The sequence below is a fragment of the Impatiens glandulifera genome, chromosome 3 (assembly GCF_907164915.1).
Source record: "Impatiens glandulifera chromosome 3, dImpGla2.1, whole genome shotgun sequence".
In the NCBI taxonomy this organism is placed as follows: Eukaryota; Viridiplantae; Streptophyta; class Magnoliopsida; order Ericales; family Balsaminaceae; genus Impatiens; species Impatiens glandulifera.
In genome coordinates, this window is record NC_061864.1 from 2173260 (window position 1) to 2195480 (window position 22221).

General features: G+C 33.0%; 4 protein-coding genes and 1 long non-coding RNA gene across 6 annotated transcripts; 2 read left to right on the forward strand and 3 right to left on the reverse strand.

Annotated features, from left to right (window-relative positions):
- Window positions 1-501: 501 nt before the first annotated feature.
- Window positions 502-8547, reverse strand: LOC124933054. The gene is made up of 2 exons (XR_007098809.1): window positions 7504-8547; window positions 502-7395 (listed from the first exon to the last, which is right to left on the reverse strand). It is a non-coding gene; the product is annotated as an uncharacterized LOC124933054 (long non-coding RNA).
- Window positions 8548-11166: 2619 nt separating this feature from the next.
- Window positions 11167-12840, forward strand: LOC124931871 (probable plastid-lipid-associated protein 3, chloroplastic). The gene is made up of 3 exons (XM_047472446.1): window positions 11167-11955; window positions 12036-12231; window positions 12322-12840. The coding sequence occupies exons 1-3, from the start codon at window positions 11240-11242 to the stop codon at window positions 12640-12642; spliced, it is 1233 nt and encodes a 410-aa protein (XP_047328402.1). The 5' UTR covers window positions 11167-11239; the 3' UTR covers window positions 12643-12840.
- Window positions 12841-13083: 243 nt separating this feature from the next.
- LOC124931933 (binding partner of ACD11 1) lies at window positions 13084-16650 on the reverse strand. The gene is made up of 6 exons (XM_047472519.1): window positions 16499-16650; window positions 16281-16419; window positions 14829-14932; window positions 14673-14748; window positions 14067-14153; window positions 13084-13797 (listed from the first exon to the last, which is right to left on the reverse strand). The coding sequence occupies exons 2-6, from the start codon at window positions 16284-16286 to the stop codon at window positions 13267-13269; spliced, it is 804 nt and encodes a 267-aa protein (XP_047328475.1). The 5' UTR covers window positions 16287-16419; window positions 16499-16650; the 3' UTR covers window positions 13084-13266.
- A 792-nt stretch (window positions 16651-17442) lies between these two features.
- On the forward strand, window positions 17443-18921 carry LOC124932480 (protein SAMBA). Of its 2 annotated transcripts, XM_047473116.1 has the most exons (4): window positions 17444-17651; window positions 17723-17833; window positions 18453-18494; window positions 18596-18921. In XM_047473116.1, the coding sequence occupies exons 1-3, from the start codon at window positions 17495-17497 to the stop codon at window positions 18491-18493; spliced, it is 309 nt and encodes a 102-aa protein (XP_047329072.1). In that variant the 5' UTR covers window positions 17444-17494; the 3' UTR covers window position 18494; window positions 18596-18921. The 2 variants fall into 2 exon arrangements, with proteins under 2 accessions (XP_047329071.1, XP_047329072.1); XM_047473115.1 differs by lacking the exon at window positions 18453-18494 and having other exon boundaries at window positions 17443-17651.
- Window positions 18922-19190: 269 nt separating this feature from the next.
- On the reverse strand, window positions 19191-21896 carry LOC124930999 (heat shock factor protein HSF8). The gene is made up of 2 exons (XM_047471379.1): window positions 21449-21896; window positions 19191-20594 (listed from the first exon to the last, which is right to left on the reverse strand). Exons 1-2 carry the CDS (start codon window positions 21719-21721, stop codon window positions 19470-19472), a joined length of 1398 nt encoding a protein of 465 aa, XP_047327335.1. The 5' UTR covers window positions 21722-21896; the 3' UTR covers window positions 19191-19469.
- Between the last annotated feature and the right edge of the window lie 325 nt (window positions 21897-22221).

Consider the following 22221-nt stretch of genomic DNA (forward strand, 5'->3'; position numbering starts at 1 on the left):
AAAATTATATAAACGAATTTTCTAATATAATATATATTATAATGTATTAAAATTTTATATTATTATAAAGAAATAATTTTAATACTCTTCTAAAATATAGTAAATAAATAAATATATTGATGATTTAATATATTTAATTATATTTATGGTATTCGGGGCAAAATCGGGGTGAAAACGGGGTGAAATCGGGACGGGTCGGGGGACACAAATACCATCCCCGCCCCATCCTTGTTCGGTTTCGGGGAAAAACCGTCCCAAACGGGGCAATTCGGTTCGGTTTTCGCGGTGCGGTTTCAATCCTTAGTTATATTATCATAGTTATCCAAGGCTATATTATCAAAGCTGGTTTCCTATAAAAAAAATATAGGAGGAATGTCTTCTCAAGAAGGCAAAGTAATTGGTGCAGACATGCAATATCAACGTCAAAAGCCAAGAAGCACCGTAAATAAAAACGATACCATCCGTAATAACCAAGTGCAATGGCATCCATCAAATTGTCTATAAAATCAAGAAGCATTCCGATAAATAGGTGAAACTAGAGGCCAAACCAAAGAGAATAGTATTATCCCACAAATTACCTTAGAACAAAAGGGCATAACCAGCTCAAGAGCAAAGGATGGACTTGCAGAGTATATTATCAAACATATCCATGGAGAAAGTTCTTATAAGTCAAGTCCAAGGAAGAACTTAAAAGGTACCTCCTAAGCACTAAATAATGGGGGAACAAAAATATAATTCCAATGTCACTTATCAAATCAATTTGGAATTCAGGAATGGGTGGGCGTGTTGGAGATGACACAATCCATGATAACCAACTGCAAAAGCATGTACAAGAGCATCCAAAAATGGGGAAGCATTCTATTAAAGAAAAAGATTAAGGGAGCAAAACTAAATAGATCATAAAGAATGCATCGTTACCCTCAAACTACATTAAAATATTAGACAAAAAAACAAAGGGAAATGGCTTTTCAATAACAAGTGAGAACTTACAGGTGCTTTTGCAGGCTAACTTTTTCAGGCTAGGATATGGAAAAGTTTCTAAAAATAAAGTTCCTACAACGTCAACAGGAAATACTTATGAAATGAGAAAGTACTTACAAAGTTATTATCAATTGAAATTCTATTAGACAAACACAAAAGATTAGTGAGACTACCCAAATAACCACCTAAAACTGCAAGGAGAGCAAAAATATCATATGCACTGCCTCCCTAATAATGAACATTTCGCAAGTTGAAGGGAAGACAGTAGAAAGAGGTAGTTCAAACCAGGGAGAAAATACTCCAATAATCACTATATCGGTACAAAATAGAAGAGAGAAAATCCAAAACATCAAGAAAAACTAGTCACTCGAATATTTTGAAAAAGCATTATGATCTAATAGAAAGAATCCTGATAAAAAGGTTGATCATCATAATATGCAGAAAATACATGAAAAAGATGTGTAACCTGCCTACGGAACAAAGACAGAAAACATGTTATACCTTAAGCTTACAAAAATATCTCCAAACGAAAATTAGGATAAATAAACATCCGCATTATGTATGTAGTAAATTAAACTGGGAACATACTTAAAAGGCTGAAATTGGGAAGATATCAAAGACTAGTAGCAAAAATTTAACCTAGGTTCTCCGTTATCCAAGGACAGAAGACATCCTATGAGGGACAACAAGAAAGAATAGTAGCACAAAGAAATAATTATATTTTATACAGACTAATTAATCTTGATGAAATACCACAAAGGAAGGCTGTATTAGAAGACCAGGACAACGGACAAGAGATAATTTGTTTAGATATATAGAGATCACATCATCACTCCTAAAATCACTGGAACAAAGTATATTTACCATAAATTAACGATGAAATAACATAAAAGGTGAACTTTTAAGATCTCTATTTGAAGACCGAAACCAAATCGGCTAATTTGGTTGAACGATTGTTAGATCCACTCATGAAGGCCGCATCATTCATCATTCCTAAAAACACAAATGAAAAATAATATTTGACATGAGACTATTTTATGGGGAAATAACACAAAAAGTAATCTCAATGACTATATGAAGATCAGGGCAACCAAAACCAGATAACTTCTTAGCCAATTATCAGATAAATTGAAGGAGATTGCATCTTCCATCCTAAAAGCAAAAGGAGTCAATTATATTTCACAAAATAATAATGAAGTTAACACAAAAGATGTGAACTCAAGAATGAATGTATTTGAAGATCACAATAACCAAAACTGACTGGAACTGCAACAGGCATATCTCCACTCGAGAATCCAAGAAACTGTGAATCCTACCAAGGTTAAATAAGAACACAGCATCACCTACCTTATGAAGTATTATTCTTAGTCATATCACACAAACAAATATATAATTGGGGAATAAATTAAAAGGCACCCTCATAACAATAAATCTTAAGGTAGTTAGTTTATATTCATCCATCCATTAGCCAAATAGACTGTCTATTGAGTATGCACCACTCCACGATCCAAAGAAAAAATCATCCTATCAAGGTCAATGAAAACACATCATATCTTAACTAAGAAATATTTATTATCATAATAAATACACAAACAAATATATCAAGGGTGAATAAATTCAAAGACACCCATAACCAGAAGCCTGTTTTCATTACCATCCGTCAAACAGCCCAATTCAGTATCAAGCCAGGCTTGAACATTGACCACTCCACGATCCAAGGAAAAGTGAATCCTACGTCAATAATAACACATTAACGCTTACCTATTAACGTTCCTAATCATAATAAAATTACTAAGTGAACAAATTAAAAGATAGACGGATAAGCCTGTTCTTTTATATCCAATTGTTCATCCATAGAGTGTCCAGAATTGAATAGTACTCCTACTCCTCTGTTATATAACAGAAAGGTAACCTACGGAAAATAAGAACAAGTCATCTCCTACCTATAACCCTAATCATAATTTTATATTACAAAATAGTAGAGAATAAATTTTAATACTGCCATAACAGATGCCTGCTTTTTCCAAATTGCCCATCATCCCAACATAAAAGTCAACCTTCCAAGACACCCAAAACAAAATTATCCTCTTCCTGTTAGTTAACCCTAACATAAAGAAATAACATAAAAACGACATTTTTATAAAATAAACTACAAGTCCACCATAACCAGAATCAAGATTTTATCTTCAATTTTTCACCACCTACACCAAGAAAAGCAAATTATTCCTTCCTTCCCTTATTGGTAAATCGTGATCCGAAAAGAAATAAATGAAAACCATGGAAAGACTTGGGGTAAATAGTTAGAACTATGGGTGGATTGAAAACAGTTTCGGGAAAGAGGCTTTAATTGTATCTACACTCATTGATCCAGGAATAGAACAACCGACCTAGCAATAATTCCAGTAAAAACACGTCATCTTTTCCCCAAAAGCTAACCCCGATAATAAAGAAAGAAATCCGCATAACCATAACAAAAGTTGATAGAAAGAGGAACCATAACAAAAGTTGGTAGAAAGAGGTTGGTGATGACAATCTATCAATAAAATGCATCTCTGTCAGATCAGAAATTTTCCATAGAATAATTAACAATCTGCATATACTAAACTTATCAGATAAGAAGGACAAAAGAATAGAACCACTAAGAAATCATTATATGCAGACTAATATTGATGAAATAATACAGGGGAGGCTCTATTTGAAGACCAGGGCAACCGAAACAGAATATTGGTTTGGACATATAGAGATCGCATCCACACTCCTAAAAATACGAGAGTAAATTATATTTCATCACAAGTTAATGATGAAATAACATAAAAGGAGAACTTAAAAGGAGAACTTTCAAGGACTCTATTTGAAGATTGTAACCAAACCGGATAATTTGGTTTAAAGATTATTAGATCCACTCATGGAGGACACATCATTCATCCATCCTAAAAACACAAGGGAAAAATTATAGTTGACATGATAGACTATTTTATGGGGAAAAACACACACAAAATGAGCTCAATAACTATATGAAGATCAGGACAACCAAAACCAGATAACTTCATAGACTGATTATTAGATCAAACTTCTTAGCCAATTATCAGATAAATTGAAGGAGATTGTATCTGCCATCCTAACAACAAAAGGAGCCAATTATATTTTACAAAATATGAAAATAATAATGAAGTTAACACAAAAGATGTGAACTCAAGAATGAATGTATTTGAAGATCACAATAACCAAAACTGACTGGAACTGCAACAGGCATATCTCCACTCAAGAATCCAAGAAACTATGAATCCTACCAAGGTTAAATAAGAACACATCCTCACCTACCTTATGAAGGATTATTCATAGTCATATCACACAAACAAATATATAATTGGGGAATAAATTAAAAACACCCACATAACAAGAAATCTTAAGGTAGTTAGTTTATATTCATCCATCCATTAGCCAAATAGATTCTTTACTGAATATGCACCACTCCACGATCCAAAGAAAAAATCATCCTATCAAGGTCAATAAGAACACATCATATCTGAGCTAAGAATATTTAGTATCATAATAAATACACAAACAAATATATCAAGGGTGAATAAATACAAAGACACACATAAACAGAAGTCTGTTTTTATTACCATCCGTCAATCAGCCCAATTCAGTATCTAGCCAGCCTTGAATATTGACCACTCCACCGAGATGTAAATGAGCTCATCCATGATAACCAATATTAAAGGCATCTACCAAGTTGTCCAAAAATTGAGAAACGCTAGACAAAGATACAAGGGACAGTAGCTAGCTTCAAAGCAGTGAAGGAACATAGCACTCAATAAGCATGAAAGAACTTACTACACCAGGTTGTAGTAGCATCAAAGTCAACAGAAGAGGCTATCATAGTTATTCAATGCTATATATTATTAAAGTAATTGGTGCAGACAATTGCAAAATCAACATAAAAAGCCAAGAGTCACTGTCAAAAAAATGATACCGTAATAATCAAGTGCAGTGGCATCCACCAAACTGTCTAAAAAATAAAATCAAGAAGCATTCTGATAAATAGGTGAAATTAGGCCAAAGAAAAGAGAGTATTATCCCTCAAATTACCTTAGTACAACACTAAATGAAAAACAAAATGACAGTAACCAGCTCAATAGCAAAGGTACAAAATAGAAGAGAGAATATCCATCTTTTGAGAGATCGTGAAAAACATGAGAGCAAATTATATTTTGCCTTAAATTAATAATGAAATAACACAAGTTAAACTTTTAAGGACTCAATTTGAAGACCTGAACCAAACCGGATAATTTGGTTGAACCATTGTTAGATCCACTCATGGAGGTCGCATCATTCATCAATCCTAAAAACACAAGTGAAAAAATATATTTTACATGATAGACTTTTTTGTGGGGAAATAACACAAAATAATGTGCTCAATAACCATTTGGAGATCAGGGAAACCAAAACCAGATAACATCATCATAGACTGATTATAGATCCAACTGGATAGCCGATTATTAGATGAATTGAAGATCGCATCTGCCATCCTAACAACGCAAGGAGCCAATTATATTTTACAATATAATGATGAAGTTAAACACAAAAGATGGAACACAAGAATGAATGTATTTGAATATCACAATAACCAAAACTGATTGGAACCTGCAACAGGCATATCTTCTAACAGCCCCACCCACATATTATTGTCTGCTTTTCCCTCTTACAATAATAAAAATATTGACATACACAAACAGATTTAAGAATCATTTTTTGTTCAACTACAAATTGTTTATGTTTTCTTTGTAACATACATAACTATTCATATATTTTCTGTTATTATTACAAGTACAAAAAAAAGTTAGGTTAAGCCTCTACTGTTAATTGTTAATGCAAATACAATTAACATTAGAAAATTGAAGAAAAAAAATTCGAACATTAGAAACTAGAAGAAACTGTTTCCAGGAAAAAGACAAAAAGGATAGAAATTCATCATCTCACAAAATGAGAATATCATACATAGAAGATTATGAATTCTGAGAGAAAAAAATTGAAACAACATTATTAGTTACTTCTAATAGCAATAATTTAAATACATTGAAGAAGCTTCTTCTAACAGCTACCCATTCACCAGTTGATTCATATCAAATAGAACATCATTAACACTCTTGCAGACCTAGTATTATGAAAGAGAAATCCATGACAAACAATAGATTGTGAAGGTCCAACCACCATATAAATCATATATTTAGCAGTGAAGAATATAACCAAAGCTGCCACCGTAATTGAAAAGGACAACTGAATGCACTTATCAAAAAGCATTATTGAGCCAAAGACTTGATGAATTCAAATTGAGGCAAAACCTTGTCCGTTCCATCAATATAGCATGTGCACAAATGGAATGAATGTCAATGTTGCCAACTAGATCATCAAACTTGGGAAAGCAGGGAATTTCATGACACCAACCAACCAACTGCATGGATATCAAGAAGCATTCCAGTAAAGGTACAAGATTAGGGATCGAACCAAAGTGTTCACCGAGTGTTGGTAGCCTTCCTCAAATTGCCCTAGAACAACACTTGGATAGAAAGGAAAATGAATAGCTAGCAAAATAGAAGGGAAGAACTTACATGTATATACCTTGCGGGCTATTATAACATCATAGTTCTCCTAAGAGAGGAAGTCCCTACCTAGTCAACAGGGTGAAAGAACATACAGGCACCCTAGTGAATGTTATGTTGTGCGAAAGAACCACCGATATGTAAGTGACCTCATCCATGATAACCAACATTAAAGGCATCTACCAAGTTGTCCAAAAATTGTTGAGAAACGCTAGACAAAGATACAAGGAACAGTAGCAAGCTCCAAAGCAGTGAAGGAACATAGAACTCAATAAACATGAAAGAAGTTACTACACCAGGTGGTAGTAGTATCAAAGTCAACAGCAGAAGAGGCTATCATAGTTATCCAATGCTATCTATATATTATCAAAATAATTGGTAAAGACAAATGCAAAATCAACATCAAAAGCCAAGAGTCATTGTCAAAAAAAAATGATACCGTAATAACCAAGTGCAATGGCATCCACCAAACTGTCTAAAAAAGTAAAATTAAGAAGCATTCATTCTGATAAATAGGTGAAGTTAGGCCAAAGTAAAGAGAGCATTATCCCTGAAATTACCTTGGAACAGCACAAAATGACAGTAACCAGCTCAGTAGCAAAGGTACAAAATAGAAGAGAGAATATCCAACATTTGAGAGATCATGAAAAACATGAGAGCAAAAAATAGTTTACCACAAGTTAGTGATGAAATAACATAAAAGGAGAAGTTTTAAGGACTCTGTTTGAAGATTGTAAGCAAACCGGATAATTTGGTTGAAAGATAGTTAGATCCACTCATGGAGGTCTCATCATTCATTCATCATTCAATCCTAAAAACACAAGTGAAAAATTATATTTTACGTGATTGACTTTTTTTGTGGGGGAAATAACACAAAAAATGAGCTCAAAGACTATTTGAAGATCAGGGAAACCAAAACCAGATAACATCTCATAGACTGATTATTAGATCCAACTTCATGGCCGATTATTAGATGAATTGAAGATCGCATCTGCCGTGTCCTAACAACACAAGGAAGGAGCCAATTATATTTTCACAGTGTAATGATGAAGTTAACACAAAAGATGGAACTCAAGAATGAATGTATTTGAATATCACAATAACCAAAAAAACTGACTGGAAACTGCAACAGGCATATCTCCACTTGGATTCATACATCCTACGTACCAAGGAAAATAAGAGCACATCATCACATTCATCTACGTTATGGTATTATTCTTAGTCATAACACAACATAAAAAAATATATCAAGGGGAAGAAATTAAAAGACACCCCATAACCAGAAGTCGCTGAAGATTGTTAGTTAATATTTCATCCAAATAGATTGTCTGTTGAATATTCACCACTCTACAATCCAAAGAAAAATCATCCTATCAATAAGAACAGATCATATCTTTAACACAAACAAATATATCAAGGGTGAATAAATCCAAAGACACCCATAACCAGAACCGTGCTTTTATTTTCATCCATCCATCCATCCATCAGCCCAACTGAGTATCTATCTAGCCAGGCTTCAACATTGACAAGGAAAAATTAATCCTACGCCAATAAGAACACATCACCACCGCCAAGGAAAAATAAATTATCTTCTTCCCGTTAGTTAACCCTAATATAAAAAAATAACATAAAAAAGGACATCTTGCCCGCCCACCGTAACGAGAATCAAGATTTCATATCCAGTTTTTCACCCCCACTTACACGAAGAAAAGCAAATTATTGTATCGGGATCAAATCGGAAATAATTGAAAACCAACATATGGAAAGACCTAGGGTAAATAGTTATAAGAACGAACGGTCGGATTGAAAACGGTACCGGGAATAGACTACTGGCTTTAATTATATCTATGATCCTTCCTTGATCCAGGGATAGAACAACCGACGTCATCTCCTACCTAAAAACTAACCCCGGTAACAAAGAAAGAAATCCGCATATCCTTGATCACAAATACGCAAGAAGAATATAATTCGCCGGATGCAAGCCAGGATGTCTTATATATATATATATATATATATATTTAGAAATATATTATTTATTATAACAATATAAAGTATTTTAAGAGTCTATTTTTAAATTAATAAATATATAATTTAAAATAATTTTAAAAAATAATTTATACAAATTATAATTTTAAATTTTAAATTAACAAATATATATTATTAAATATTATTTATAATATATCTAATATTTTTAAAAAAATAATATAAATTACAAAATATAAATATACAATTAAACTAAAAAAAAAGTAATTCAACCGAAAACAAAATCGTGCCAAATTCATCTACACAAATTACCAAATGTATTCTTATTTTTGCATCCCATAATTGTATATTTTAATTTTGTATGAATATTATTTTTTATATTTATATTAATATTTAATATGATGATTTACCTGATAATTTAATTTCTTACTATTAAATATAGTTAAAGCTTTAAGTTAACGCGATATCTTAATATTATATAATATATTATATATCAATTTATCAGTTAAGAAACACAAATTTATTTTAAAATTTGTCAAACTAAACAAACAAAAATAAAAATATTTTTGTTTAGTATAAAAATATAATTAATTAGTTTTAATAAAAAAATACATCAACAAACTATTTTTTTTATTTTTTAATGTGGAATATATATATATATATATATATATATATTAAAAATAATATATGATTTTTATTCTAGTTTTTAAATAATTTATTGAAAATTATTACTTTTTAGTTTAGACATTTTTCGTGTCACGTAAATTTGAAAAATTATTAATTTTTATATATTCTTTCTTCATATCTATTATTTATATAATTATTATTTTTATTCATTATATTTTTAAATAAAATGATTAAATATATTGTATTCATAAAATAATAAATTAAACAAAAAAATTACATAAAAAATTACAAGTGATACCATGATTAAATAATTAATATTTCAAACCCTCTAGTTTATATTATAAGGATTAAAATAATAACGTTCACATATATCATATATGTGGGTGAATATATTTGAGATTGAAATAATGATAAACATATTAAAAAAATTAGGTTATAAGAAGAAAAGAGGAAGAGCAGCGTTGTTGGGTATACGCAAGTAGGGAAAACCAGTCTTGTATTTATATAGTTTCCCAACCAACACGGAGTTTTCTTAAATATATAAATAATTTTTCAATTAACAAAAACAATATTATTTTAAAATTAATATTTTTTCATTATATTATCCCAATTAATTTAAAAAAAACAAAAAGAAAAAATATATTTATTTTGGTATAAAAATATAACTAATTAGATAAAAAAAAAATTAATAAAAAATACATCCACAAATTATTTTTAATTTTTTGTTCAGTTATAAATAATTTTTAAACAATTTTTCTAAGTACTATGATTATATTATAAGGATTAAAATAATAACTTTCATATATTAATATGTGGGTGAATATTTTAGAGATTGAAATAATGATAAATATATTCAAAAAATTAGGTAAAATAAATGTTTATTAATTTTAACATTTTAAACTTGTCTAATAGAATAAAATATATAAGTGTAATGTGACTACTTTTTAATGTAAAATCTGTTATATATTTTTTTGTATGTACTTTTATATTAATTTTAACTATTTATTTATCTAATTATTAAAAAAATATATAACTTATTTTTTTTCAAATTTTCTATTTATTACTATTGTATCGTTAGCTTTCTACATTTTTTTTGTTCTTTACAATTTTTGTCCCCTTAAACTTTATTAAGAAACAAAAACGAGGCTAAATACATATGGCGGAACCGTATGAACGACCTGAAAAATACACGTACATATTGATAAAACCACTTTTTAATCAAGTCTATTGATATATTTACTAACAGATTAATTTATTTTTTTTTAAAATGGTTTAAACATAAACAATACAAAAATATGAAACAAATAACAGTTTAATTTAAATAATTCTATGCATTAATGTACCTCAAGTTAATAATAAATTTATAACAAAATTTACACTGGAACCAAGTCCATTAACACTTTATAAAAAGAAGTTAGACTCAAATTTTCGTAAAAAAAAATTGTTTTGAAAAAGTCGCTCTTTTTGCACGATTGTAGGCGGACAACAAGTCGAAATTGGGGACATTCGACAAAGGAAAGGGAGAAGAGGCAAGACTAACAAGTTTGAGTCGAAAACCTTTCATTTCAACAAAGGAAATAGTGAAGGCAAGACTAACAAGTTCGGTCGAAGACCTTTCATTTGGGAGGCAAGACCAGAGGTACCTAATTCGTTAGCTCTATTATGGATAATAGTTCATAAAAGAATAAAAACTTATAAAACCTACATGACAATAAATATCATTATAATATTTGATAATTAAAAAAATATTGAACCTAATTTTAGTTTTGGATGTGACCCTAAAACCTGATGTTAAAAAAAAGATAAATAAATTTGAAGATATTTCTATTATGACTTAAGGAAAAGAAACAAAAGAAGTCTCTGGTCATCTTTTTTTATGTCATTTGTTTCCTTCCGTTCGTTAGGTTTCAATGATAATTATTTATTGAAAATTAATATATAAATAAAGTATGTGCTTGTGTGAGAGAGAGAACTCAAATAAAAAAGTATCCGTCCCTTGTTCCTTTCTTTGTTTCTTTCTTTCTCTCTCTCTCTCTATCTCAAATATGAAATCCATGGCCGCTCATCTTCTAACTCCCTCTTTCCTTCTTTCTAGAACCACAACAACAACAGCCACACTTCCCCTCAGTTGTTCCCGGAGAACTCATTCTCTCAAATTCCCTCTCCTCCACACCTCCTCCTCCTCTTCCCGCAACTCATCATCCATCCGCTCATCTTTCACCTTCTCCGGCGACTCCGACGACAAATTAAACGGACCTCCCTCCCAAATCACCGACGAATGGGGAGAGAAGTCCGGTCCTGAACCTGACTCCTCCACCACTAAGCTACCAGAGACTGACCCACCTATAAACGAAGACGAGTGGCAATCTTCCGCTAATGACAATTCCTCCTCATCGGAGGAAACTCGCTCGGGAGTTGTCGACGAATGGGGAGAGATAGCTGTGCTTGAAACAGAACCCTCCACCAAGCTTCCTAGTACCGATCCTACATTAAATGAGGACGAGTGGGGAGACGACAGTACTGTTCCTCCTGCCGCCGCCGACAATGACCTAAAAGAAGATGAAACCAAAAAGGCCAAGCTGCTGCTTGAGGAGCTAAAGAGATGTTTAGTGGATACCCTTTACGGGGTGGATTTAGGTTTCCGGGCTTCAGCAGAGGTTAGAGCAGAAGCGTCGGAGCTTATTAGTCAGTTAGAGGCGGCCAATCCAACTCCGGCACCGTCCGAGTCACCGGAGTTACTTGATGGCAACTGGGTATTACTGTGAGTTCACTAAAACTTTAGTCTTTTTTTTCTCTTGTGGTGGCAATTATGTAATGTAATGGAATGGAATTATGAAACAGGTACACAGCTTTTTCTGAGCTCTTGCCTATACTGGCAGCTGGTAGTACTCCTTTATTGAAAGTTGACAAGATATCTCAACTAATTAACACAAATAACCTCACTATTGAAAACTCGGTTACATTCTCCAATCCATTTGTTAGTCTTTCCTTCAGTGCTACAGCCAACTTTGATATCCGCTCTCCATCAAGAATCCAGGTGTTATGAATACTCCAATCAACAATTTGTCAATCATATCACCAAATCCTAATACAACAACAATGTTTTCTTTTCTTTTCTTTTTGACAGGTTGAATTCAAGGAAGGAGTGTTTAAGCCACCAGAGATAAAGACAAAAGTTGATGTCCCAGAGAATGTAGATATATTTGGACAAAAGATAAGCTTATTACCATTGCAACAGTCTTCAATTATTGGTCCTCTTCAGGAGGCTGTTGCTGGCATTGCTCGGGCAATCTCTGGTCAGCCGCCCATCAAGGTTCAAATCCCTGGTGGCCAGCGGTCCGAATCTTGGCTTCTCACCACTTATTTGGATAACGATTTCCGCATCTCTAGAGGGGATGGTGGTATTTTCGTACTAGCCAAGGAAGGTAGCCCCCTTCTAGATATCTAGTCACCTACCCTTTCATCACTATAATTTGTACTAATTTCATCACTATACAAGTAAAGAGATATTTGTAAATCGCCTTACTTTCTCATATCCTTTTCATTTCAATCAAATGTCAAAATGATGTAGCCTATACCAAAAATATCCTATGCAGATAAGTGTCTTAAAATGCATGGAATCAATGAAAGTTTTTCATGAGAATCACTACAGATATTGCCAATACCTCCCAATATAAATGTTTAAGGGTAGTCTCATCTTAGGAAGCGCACAAGGTCAAAACAAAATACTTTTTATTAAAAAAATAATAATGATATATTTAGAACCCTAATGTCATTTTACCCAAATAACCAACTATAAGTAACCTTATTTTTTATAGCTCTGTCAAACAAAGATATTTGGAAATAACTGCTGGGATGTTCAAATAACACTAGATAAAACAGGGCCTAAGGTCTTCAGAATTCTTACTTTCATAGACTTATATATGACGAGTTTAATTGAGTTCTACATTGACGGGCAGCAGCAGCCAGCATCAATCATATTAGACTCGCATAACATAATACAGTATATCTAATAAACATATGACATTAATTGAACAATGATAATAATAGAAAAATGAAATGTTTTAGGCTCTTACTCAGACAAATGAACTTGTGCATAATCGCCCACCATTTTCTGCCTATCCTTGTCTTCCGACTTCTCCACCTTCTCTTTTGTTTTCTGGCCAACTTCTCCAGCAGCCTTGGCCACTTTATTGAAAGCACCAGTCACCCAAGATGCACTCGTGAATACGTAACGGTTCTTCATTATCGCCGATCCAGCGCTACTGACTTTCTCCTCAGCAGCTGAAAAAGCTGATTTGGCTTTCTCGGAAACCTGAAATTTCTGATCTACTTCCCGCACCTTGTCGCTCACAACAGAAGTCCCAATGCTTATTTTATCGGTCAGACCGATCTTTTTGTCCAGAGAAACAACCTTTGATGTGGCAGTGGAAGTCAACTGGTGCTTTTCGTCGAAGGACTTTGCTTTGCCCACAACATCTTTTCCTAAGACAAACCCTTTTGCTAGCATGCCAGTCACTACATCTTCAGCTTTGCGAAGTGCTGATCCAGACCCAGCCGCATCCCCAGATCCAGCAACATCTGGAGCTTTTTGTTCCGTTTTCTGCACAAACCCAGTAGTAGAGTATAACATTGTTATCAAAGATTCACCTTCACATTGAAAATTTGTCAAAAATTAACTCAAACTGATTTTGCTTTTGTTTGGTGAATGTCATTTTTAATGTTTTATTTGGTTTATGAATTATAGTTTAATTTTTTTCATTTTGTATAAGCTTTTTTTTTTCTTTCTAAATCATTATTGGATCATTACAAATTACAATCCAACGTGGATCACTATGTTTGAAGGAAAATATTTTTTCTGCAAGTACTTACAACAGGTTGTGGTGCTAAGGCAGCAGGTGGAAGCTGATAATCTGGATCCAAAGTTACTATCACAGATTGATCCACTATTGTTGCTCCCTGAGAACAAATAAAGCTTTGTTAAGAGACAGACAAATTTCCATATTTTGCAGTAAAGTTCATATATAATATATATACATATCAAGACAGCCTTCCATTGAAAATTCCATAATTTCAGCACTCAAAGGAAAATGAAGATCATGGCATCTAAAAGAAATTTCTCAAAAAAGAGATTATGGCATCTAATGAAGTCATGTTTATATCCACAATGTAAAACAAGAGATATTTGAAGTAGGAACCGATTAGATCCCGACGATGGAGATCCTATCCTAGAACCATAGGCATTGTTTGAGTAGGGTTATTTGAAAAAAGTCTTATCTGATGTAAGAAGTGGGTTATTTGAGTGAGTAAAATGACAAATGAACTTATTAATTTTATATTATAATGTTATAAAAAATTATAGTAAAGATAATTTAGTATTTGGATTGATATTTGAATGATGATGGGATAAAGGGGTTATCAAACAAGGCCTCAGTGAAGGTTTAGATTCAAAAAGATTGTAACAAGATGTAGAATCACCGAAAGTAGGACAGCAGTCTCTGCTCCTTGAGCATCCTTGAAGGTAACAAATGCAATTTGGGAACGCTCACTGTCACTGTAAGAACATACAGAAAAACTGGGTCATACAAGAAGCATAACAAGAAAAGGAAAGATGAAACCCTTTTAAACGACAACCTCTTGAATTCAACATAGTCAATATCGCCAGAGAAAGAGAAGAACTCGTGTATGTCTTGCATTGTAGCCCCTAAAGAAACATTACTGACTTTGGCAGTTCTTACCTGCAGCAATCCAGTATTCACACAGAAGCATTTAGAGTCATTCACATTTATTATAACACCTGAAGCCTGTATTGTTAAAATATGTACTTTGTATAAAGCAAACAGTATTTTTCTTTACAAAAAGAATACTCAAAATAACTTCAATCTCACTTGTTGAAGATTGTATAAGATATTAGTCTTCGCTTATAGGCGTGATCAATTATAAATAGTATCGATTAAGAGAACGATCTTCAACATACATGGTAACTACATCAGTGCAATAGTATTTGATTTCTCAACATATAAAGATAATCAAAAGAAAAATCCAAGTGATAGCACAAGTACATTCATTAGCAAAAGAAGCCCTAAGAGACCAAAGGTCCAAAGGTCTCGGGTTCAAATCTCAATAAGAACACTCTTTATTTAAAGGGGATCATGTCAATTCACACTAAGAACGCTCTAATTTAAATAGGATCATGACTGTGGGGGTAGTGCTAACCATTCAAAAATAAACTGGGGTCACAAAAGAAAAAAAGAAGTAAACTGGGGAACCACACAAGGGAAGAACTTGTGCGTTGAGTGGTTTCCACATTATTTATGGGAAGTTAATGAAAACCGAACCATCATATTAGATATAATACTAAATGAACGTTATATGTCCATATTTGACGATTAGGAGATCCGTATGAAATGTCACTCGCATCAGTGTGGTGAAAAAGTTTCATGCATCATATTCTTTTCAAGCAAGTGTATAACATTTTCTTTAGGCAAATCATATATTTGTTTCAAGCCTCTCAACTCTGTTCCACCATAAATTAGAGCTGCAAAGGAGCCTTTTCTACATACTTAGTTATAGTGAAACCATAAGCATGAAGCCACTACATGCTTACAAAAGAAGTACCCTGGAATACAGGTCATAGATCTTCATTAAATCAAATCCAGCATAAATCAAAGAGTGCTCACTTATGTTACACTTCACCTTTCACCCCCCTGTAGAAAAGCCATCAGTTCTGCCATTCCTTGATCCTAAATTCTAGCAACTAAACATTCAAATTATATATCCCCCTTTTCACATTCTAATTGTAAAGTGGGAACAACAGCTGCAATTGAACCTACAGTCTGTTCTTGTAAAACTATCGCTCAGAAATAGCAAATTAAAATAATCCAGGGAACATTAACCTAGTAGCGTTCATTGATGAAAACAAGAAATTAGTAGTCTAATCTTTAATCCTTTAGTAAATTTGAAAGACGCATATCCAAACCAGCACAGAAAACAGTAATAGATAGATATAAAGTAATCCCTTGATAACTAACTAAGCACAAAAGGAAATGAAATGGCAAAGAGAAAGGAAGTAGACAGATTACTGACCGACATCCTCACTACTTTTCCCAGATATAATGAAACAGAGAGATCGGCTGACGAAGAACCGGATGTGACGGATCCAGAAAACTGCAACCAATCGAGCTCAGTTTTCCTAGTTGTTCTCCTCAGTGCTGAAGCTCCGGTACTGGATAAAATTCAACTAGAACTTTAAGTATATGATAATCTGAAGTAGAGACGGTAGAGAGAGAGGGAGAGAGATTTACACTTGCCGGCGTTGTTGGAGCGTCAACTGCGTCGTAATTTCAATGGCCTGCGTCTAGCTTTCCAGCGAAGTCAATTTTGAAGAAGAATCCGGATTTCAAGAAAATATTAAATAAAAAATAATCCAGAATTCAAGATAAAAGTATCCTCGATTTTCCATGGATCACACGTGATTTTGATCGATCTAATTAAGCTTGTTTGATTCAAATAATATTCTTTTACAAAAATAAATATTTCTATAGCATTAAGAAAAATAATAATTAAAATATTCTTTACAGTGGTTTGACTGCAAGAACTTTAAGACAACAAATAACATTAATCAATTACAGTAAAGTGAAAAGTAAAAGAAGTTATAATTATAAAATGAAATTATATAATTTATTTATTAGACTAAATAATATTTTAATAAAATATATACATATATATTTATTTTATTTTAAATTAGGTAATTTATTAATATTAATAAAATAATATTTTTACAAAAAAATAAAAATATTTTAATAATTAATCTTAAATTATAATATAAATCATATATATAAGATAGGTTTAAAAAAATTGAAAAATAATATTGATAGAATTTGAGAATTTTAATTTAATTATAAAATGACACTTCGTGTCAACTCTCTTGTTAATATTATTTGAAAAATACTGATAAAAAAATATTAAATTTTTAATTCACTCAATAGAAATCTTTGTTAGATATTTTATTTACAATTTTTATAAAGTTATGTAAAGGTTGACATTTTAAAAATATATATTAAATTTAAATTTATAAAAAAAATACTAAAAATCTTAAAAAGTTAAATCAAACTCGAGCTCTTACATATCTTCTCTAAATTAAAAAAAATGTAAAAGTAATTTAAAAAAAAAAAAGTTGGAAAAACAAAATAATATAAATAACTGAAAATGGTTATTCAAATAACAAGGTCTAACAGTCGTCAGATATTCAGCGTTCAACAAACGCTAAAAAGTGGAATTCAAATTTCAAGCATCAAAGAATGAGTAATAGTTCGTTATCATCATCTCCGGCTCGATCCTCCATATCAACAATGGCAGTCGCCGGAGCTAATGTATCTTCTGTTCCTACCGCCGACGATTTCCAATTCCCTGCCGACATCATTTCCATTCAAGACCGCAAAGACCAAGCGCTTAAAGGTCAGCAATCAATACCTTCGCCAATCTTCTCAACTTCTTGTTTTAGGTCAAACTGCTCTGTCCGAATACAGGTTTGAAGGTTGATCTGATGGCTGCGCTTGACAAACAAGTCAAGTCGTTGGATGATGACTGCTGGATGTTTGAAGGTCCTCGTTCCCGTATTCATCTCATCTCACGACCAGGTAATTAAACTCCCGAAATCTGATAGTCACTCCAATTGTTGAATCTTTGATTCATCTTCATTACTGTCATCACCTTCAATTTTTCATCAAGAATAAGTTAGCAGTACTTTCCTTCATGTAAAATAGCAGGTTGTTGATCTAAAAGCATTTTTAACCTAGTGTTGTTTACATTGTGCGGTTTGATTAAACCTTATATGAGTTGTTAACAGGGAAAGTATATGCTTTGTGTTCTGAAGTTTGCCATATTAGATTTAAGCATTTTGGAAGAGTTCAAATTCATGTCATGTCATACATCAAATTCAAGTATTTGCTTACAAAAGATAGACTCAACTAGTTTTCCCTCACACTTAAAGATAGACTCAACTAGTTTTCCCTCTGAAAATAATAACTCGGATTTTCGAGTTAAAACAACAAAGCCCAAGAACATTGTCATTCCTACCTAACTAACCTAATTGTCACAATGTTCCTAACAGTTCACTAGTAGTTTTAGGCTTCCTACGTGTCTTTTCATAATGCTCAAGTTTAAATTATGTCTCACATATGTGAATATGCAGAATTAACACTCTGAACAAAAAAAGCTAAATTACCTACTTATGATATGTCTTTATTCTCTGTGAAGATATATGTCTTTACATCAGTCCGGTTGCAGGGCAATCATAAGGTTGGATTTCATCATTTAATTTCCATTGTAGGTTTGTTTAATAATAATAATATATATATCCTGCAAGTTGCAACTTAAGTTAAACTCTTGATTTTTGTTAGGCGGCCATTTTAACCCGAAGAACCGGGAAACTTCATCAGTGGACCATACCACCTTTCCCAAAAGATAATCGGATCAACACTTGGCTGATCAGTGAGCACTTCCCTTTGCTAAAAATTTCAGATGTTCTAAGGAGATGGAGCTTCTTGATTCCAGCTCAGGCTGTAGACGACGATTGTGGTCTAGCTAAGGAATGATTACAAAATACTCATTCTATAGTTGATTCACTAATATTGATGTAGTCTTTGTGAATTGATAATATTCTTATTAATGGGCTGTTTTGATATTCATATTTTTTCAATCATAATTAGAACAAAATCTACATTTATGTTTATCCACATTTATGTTTACTTTTTCCAATTGTTTATGATATATATAACCAAAGCTCTAAAGTTATCAATGTATTGTGTTGTTATTTCATAATTTAGAGAAAAGTATTCTTTATAAATATAATTCAATCACTTTGTGTATAAATTGACTTTACAAATATATGAAATAGGTTATTGAAAACATGAGTAAACATCTAAGAAAATCAGGAGACTCAATTTGACATAAACACTTATACTGTAAAAATAAGACAAAAGAGACAATTCCATAGAAAATTTTTAGATCTTGTATTGAATATATTGCTAAAGCTTTAAAGAAACACAAGGAAAAGTTTTTCTTGTTTAGAAATAATGATTGAGGACAGACTCAGCGACAGCATTGGTATTCAGTTTATTACCATACATGCTAATGCTTATAATTGTTGACAGTTGAAGATACATGTAATTACAGCTAACATCCATCATCAAACACACTACTACCGGCGAACTAAGGGAAAGCGACTCATTGAAAGCTGACTATATATTGACAGTTGCAAACTTGGGCAGTAGATTAAGAAGCCTTCTTCTCAGAGGTAAGAAGTCCCATCTGTTCTGTAAGCTGTTCCATGTATTCAGTTTTGTCCCATCCATTCTCAGATGGTACATTTGTTTCATTACCGTTATTTGTTCCTTCCATTGAACTTGAATTCATCTCCTCTGTTTCAGAAGGTGGCCGCGGACTAGATGAAAGGAACTGTTCCCAAAAAGGATCGCCTATTCCTGGTAGCTGCTGTAAGTCATCTTCTTCAAGTAACGAGTCATCCCACTCAAAATCACCAATTTCTATTGCGTTCTCTGGCGCATTTGCAATCAAAGGACTCGTCATTTCAGAGTTGGAATCAGGAGGAGGAACGTAAAACTGAAGATTTGGGACTGTGGCTAAAGGAAATTGTTGTTGTTGTTGTTCTGATATTAATGGAGATGGAGGAGGGGGCACAACCTCTTGAAGAGTAACTCCCGATGGACGAGAAGACCCGTAGTCCATTTCCTCGTTCATTAGGAAGTTGTCGCCAATGCTGTTAAACGGTTCGACTAGGGGAGATGCATCCAATTTCATGATTTGCCTAAGCATTGCCTTGGCAGCCTCGTTCATCAAAGGCTGGTATTTAACAATCTGCCCGTCAGCAGGTCTAACCGAAAGATTATTATCAGAAAGCTCATCCTGCCTCAGTCTTCTTTTTTTACTTCCTTCCATTATGAGTCTGCTGCTATCATTCTGTTGCTGCTGCTGCATAAATTGTGCAAGAAAACCGGGGCTACGAACCACCTTAGCCAGGAAAGACATCATCTGTTGTTGTCTTTGCTCCATCCCCTGAAGCCGCTGGACCATCGATTGCAACTGATTATCTGTACTCTGCTGCTGTTGTCTCAGCTTCACAAGCTCTTGCATCAACACATTCTTGTCCCTTTTTAGCCTCTCCACTTCTTCTTCAATACCGAATTTCCCAACCTCAACGCAGGCTCCAACCGAAGGACTTTGACCACGTGGCGGCTGCTGCTGTTGTGGTTGCTGGTTAACGTTTGTATTTGTATGGGCAGGTTTTTTTCTATTAATATTTCTTAGGAGATGCTTTTGACCTCTAAGGAATCCTTCATTTGCAAATGCCCATTTATCTGGATCAATCTTCCGGAAACCCTACTTGTCCAGAAAATAAAGGCTAAAGTTACTAATAAACTATACAACAAATGAATGACAGCTAATTAAACAAAGAAACAGCATAGTTAACCAAGTAGGTTCTAAAGACTAATCATGCTTTGTAGTACCCATTTACCAACAGACAATCCATAACTGCAAAACAATCCTTATAAAGATTCTATATAATCTTGCAATAAAAAAAACACCTGGTTCATGTTCAATCTGTCAGTCAGGTTATCAAATACTATATTTAACCTCATAATGCAAAAAGAGTAGGAAAAAAATTGGGAGAATAAGGTTGGGTTTCTTAACAGATAAAATTGCATAATAATTTCGATTCAACTCAATTAAGCTATAAAATATGACTTATTTCGGTAAACTATGAATGACTTAACTCAGTAATCTTTTGGAGAGCATCCAAAAGACAACTTTAACACCTGAGAATTAATCAAATTATGTCAATGTAAAGTAAAACATTCTTCAAGTTCAAATCAATCAAAAGCTAATATATGGGATGTGAACCTTTAACTAATAGTAATCCACTCTAAGACAAATACAAACAAAAGGTAAACCTATCGAGTTCATGTTATCAAATTAGAATCTGTAGCAGGAAAGAAAACGGGTATATCTTGCTTAGGATTGAAAACATGGTTAAAGTGGAAATGGAGGCACAAATGGAGTTTTTTTCTTTAAACAAATAAAGACAGTGAGTGGTCTTTTTCTCTAACAATCTGGGAAGTTAGAACTAGGGTTATCATCCTTACTGAAAACCCAGTTAACAGAACTCGCTTTAAAACAAATCTATGGTGGGCAAGTGTTTAAAAAAAAGTAAAAAGAGAGAAAGAAGATCATACGTAAGTGTTCAATTGTCTGACAAAACTGGAGAAATTGTTGTGCTTGAAATATTTGGGCAAAAGGTTTCTAGCGAACTCGGGAGGATCCCAAACGATGAAGCTATTGTTGGTGGAACTCCAAGAGACGATATTATCTGTTGATGGGTCCTCGACCATGTCGTATGTCTTTACCAAAAACGGCGGTGGGGAATTTGAGTTCGATATGGGCATCGGGAAAGGAGACGGAGACGTGACAGAAGCATTGAGCGCAGCAGCGTTTTCTCCTCCAGCCATTTAGTCAATTGGGTAATAGAGAATCAATGAATCAGATGATGAAGTGGGTAACTAATGATTTCGTTCTTCCATTAGTTATAAAACTTGCTCTAGATCTCAGTCAGTCAGTCAGTCAGGGGAGAATCATGGATCAAAAGGAGACGATAGCCGACTGAGAGAGGGTTAGAGAAGATTAGACAAACAATAAACAGTAGTAGCCTTCCTTTGGGGTAAAATGACGATGATGAGGAGGATTTAAATTACTCAATTGTCCTCCTTTGTTCTTTCTAATGACGTTCTCAGTCCCTGGAGGAATATGACTCGTTCAATCCTAAAATAATTAAATAAATGTATTTCCATGTTTATTAATTATATTTTTTTAAAAGGAAATATATCTTTTTTTCTAATTATTATAACCCTCCATTTTAATTTAGTAATACAAATAGTTTTGTAAATTAAGTAAATGATCAAATTTTGAGAATCCTTATAGTGTAGATTTCGGTTTATTTTTTATTTATTTT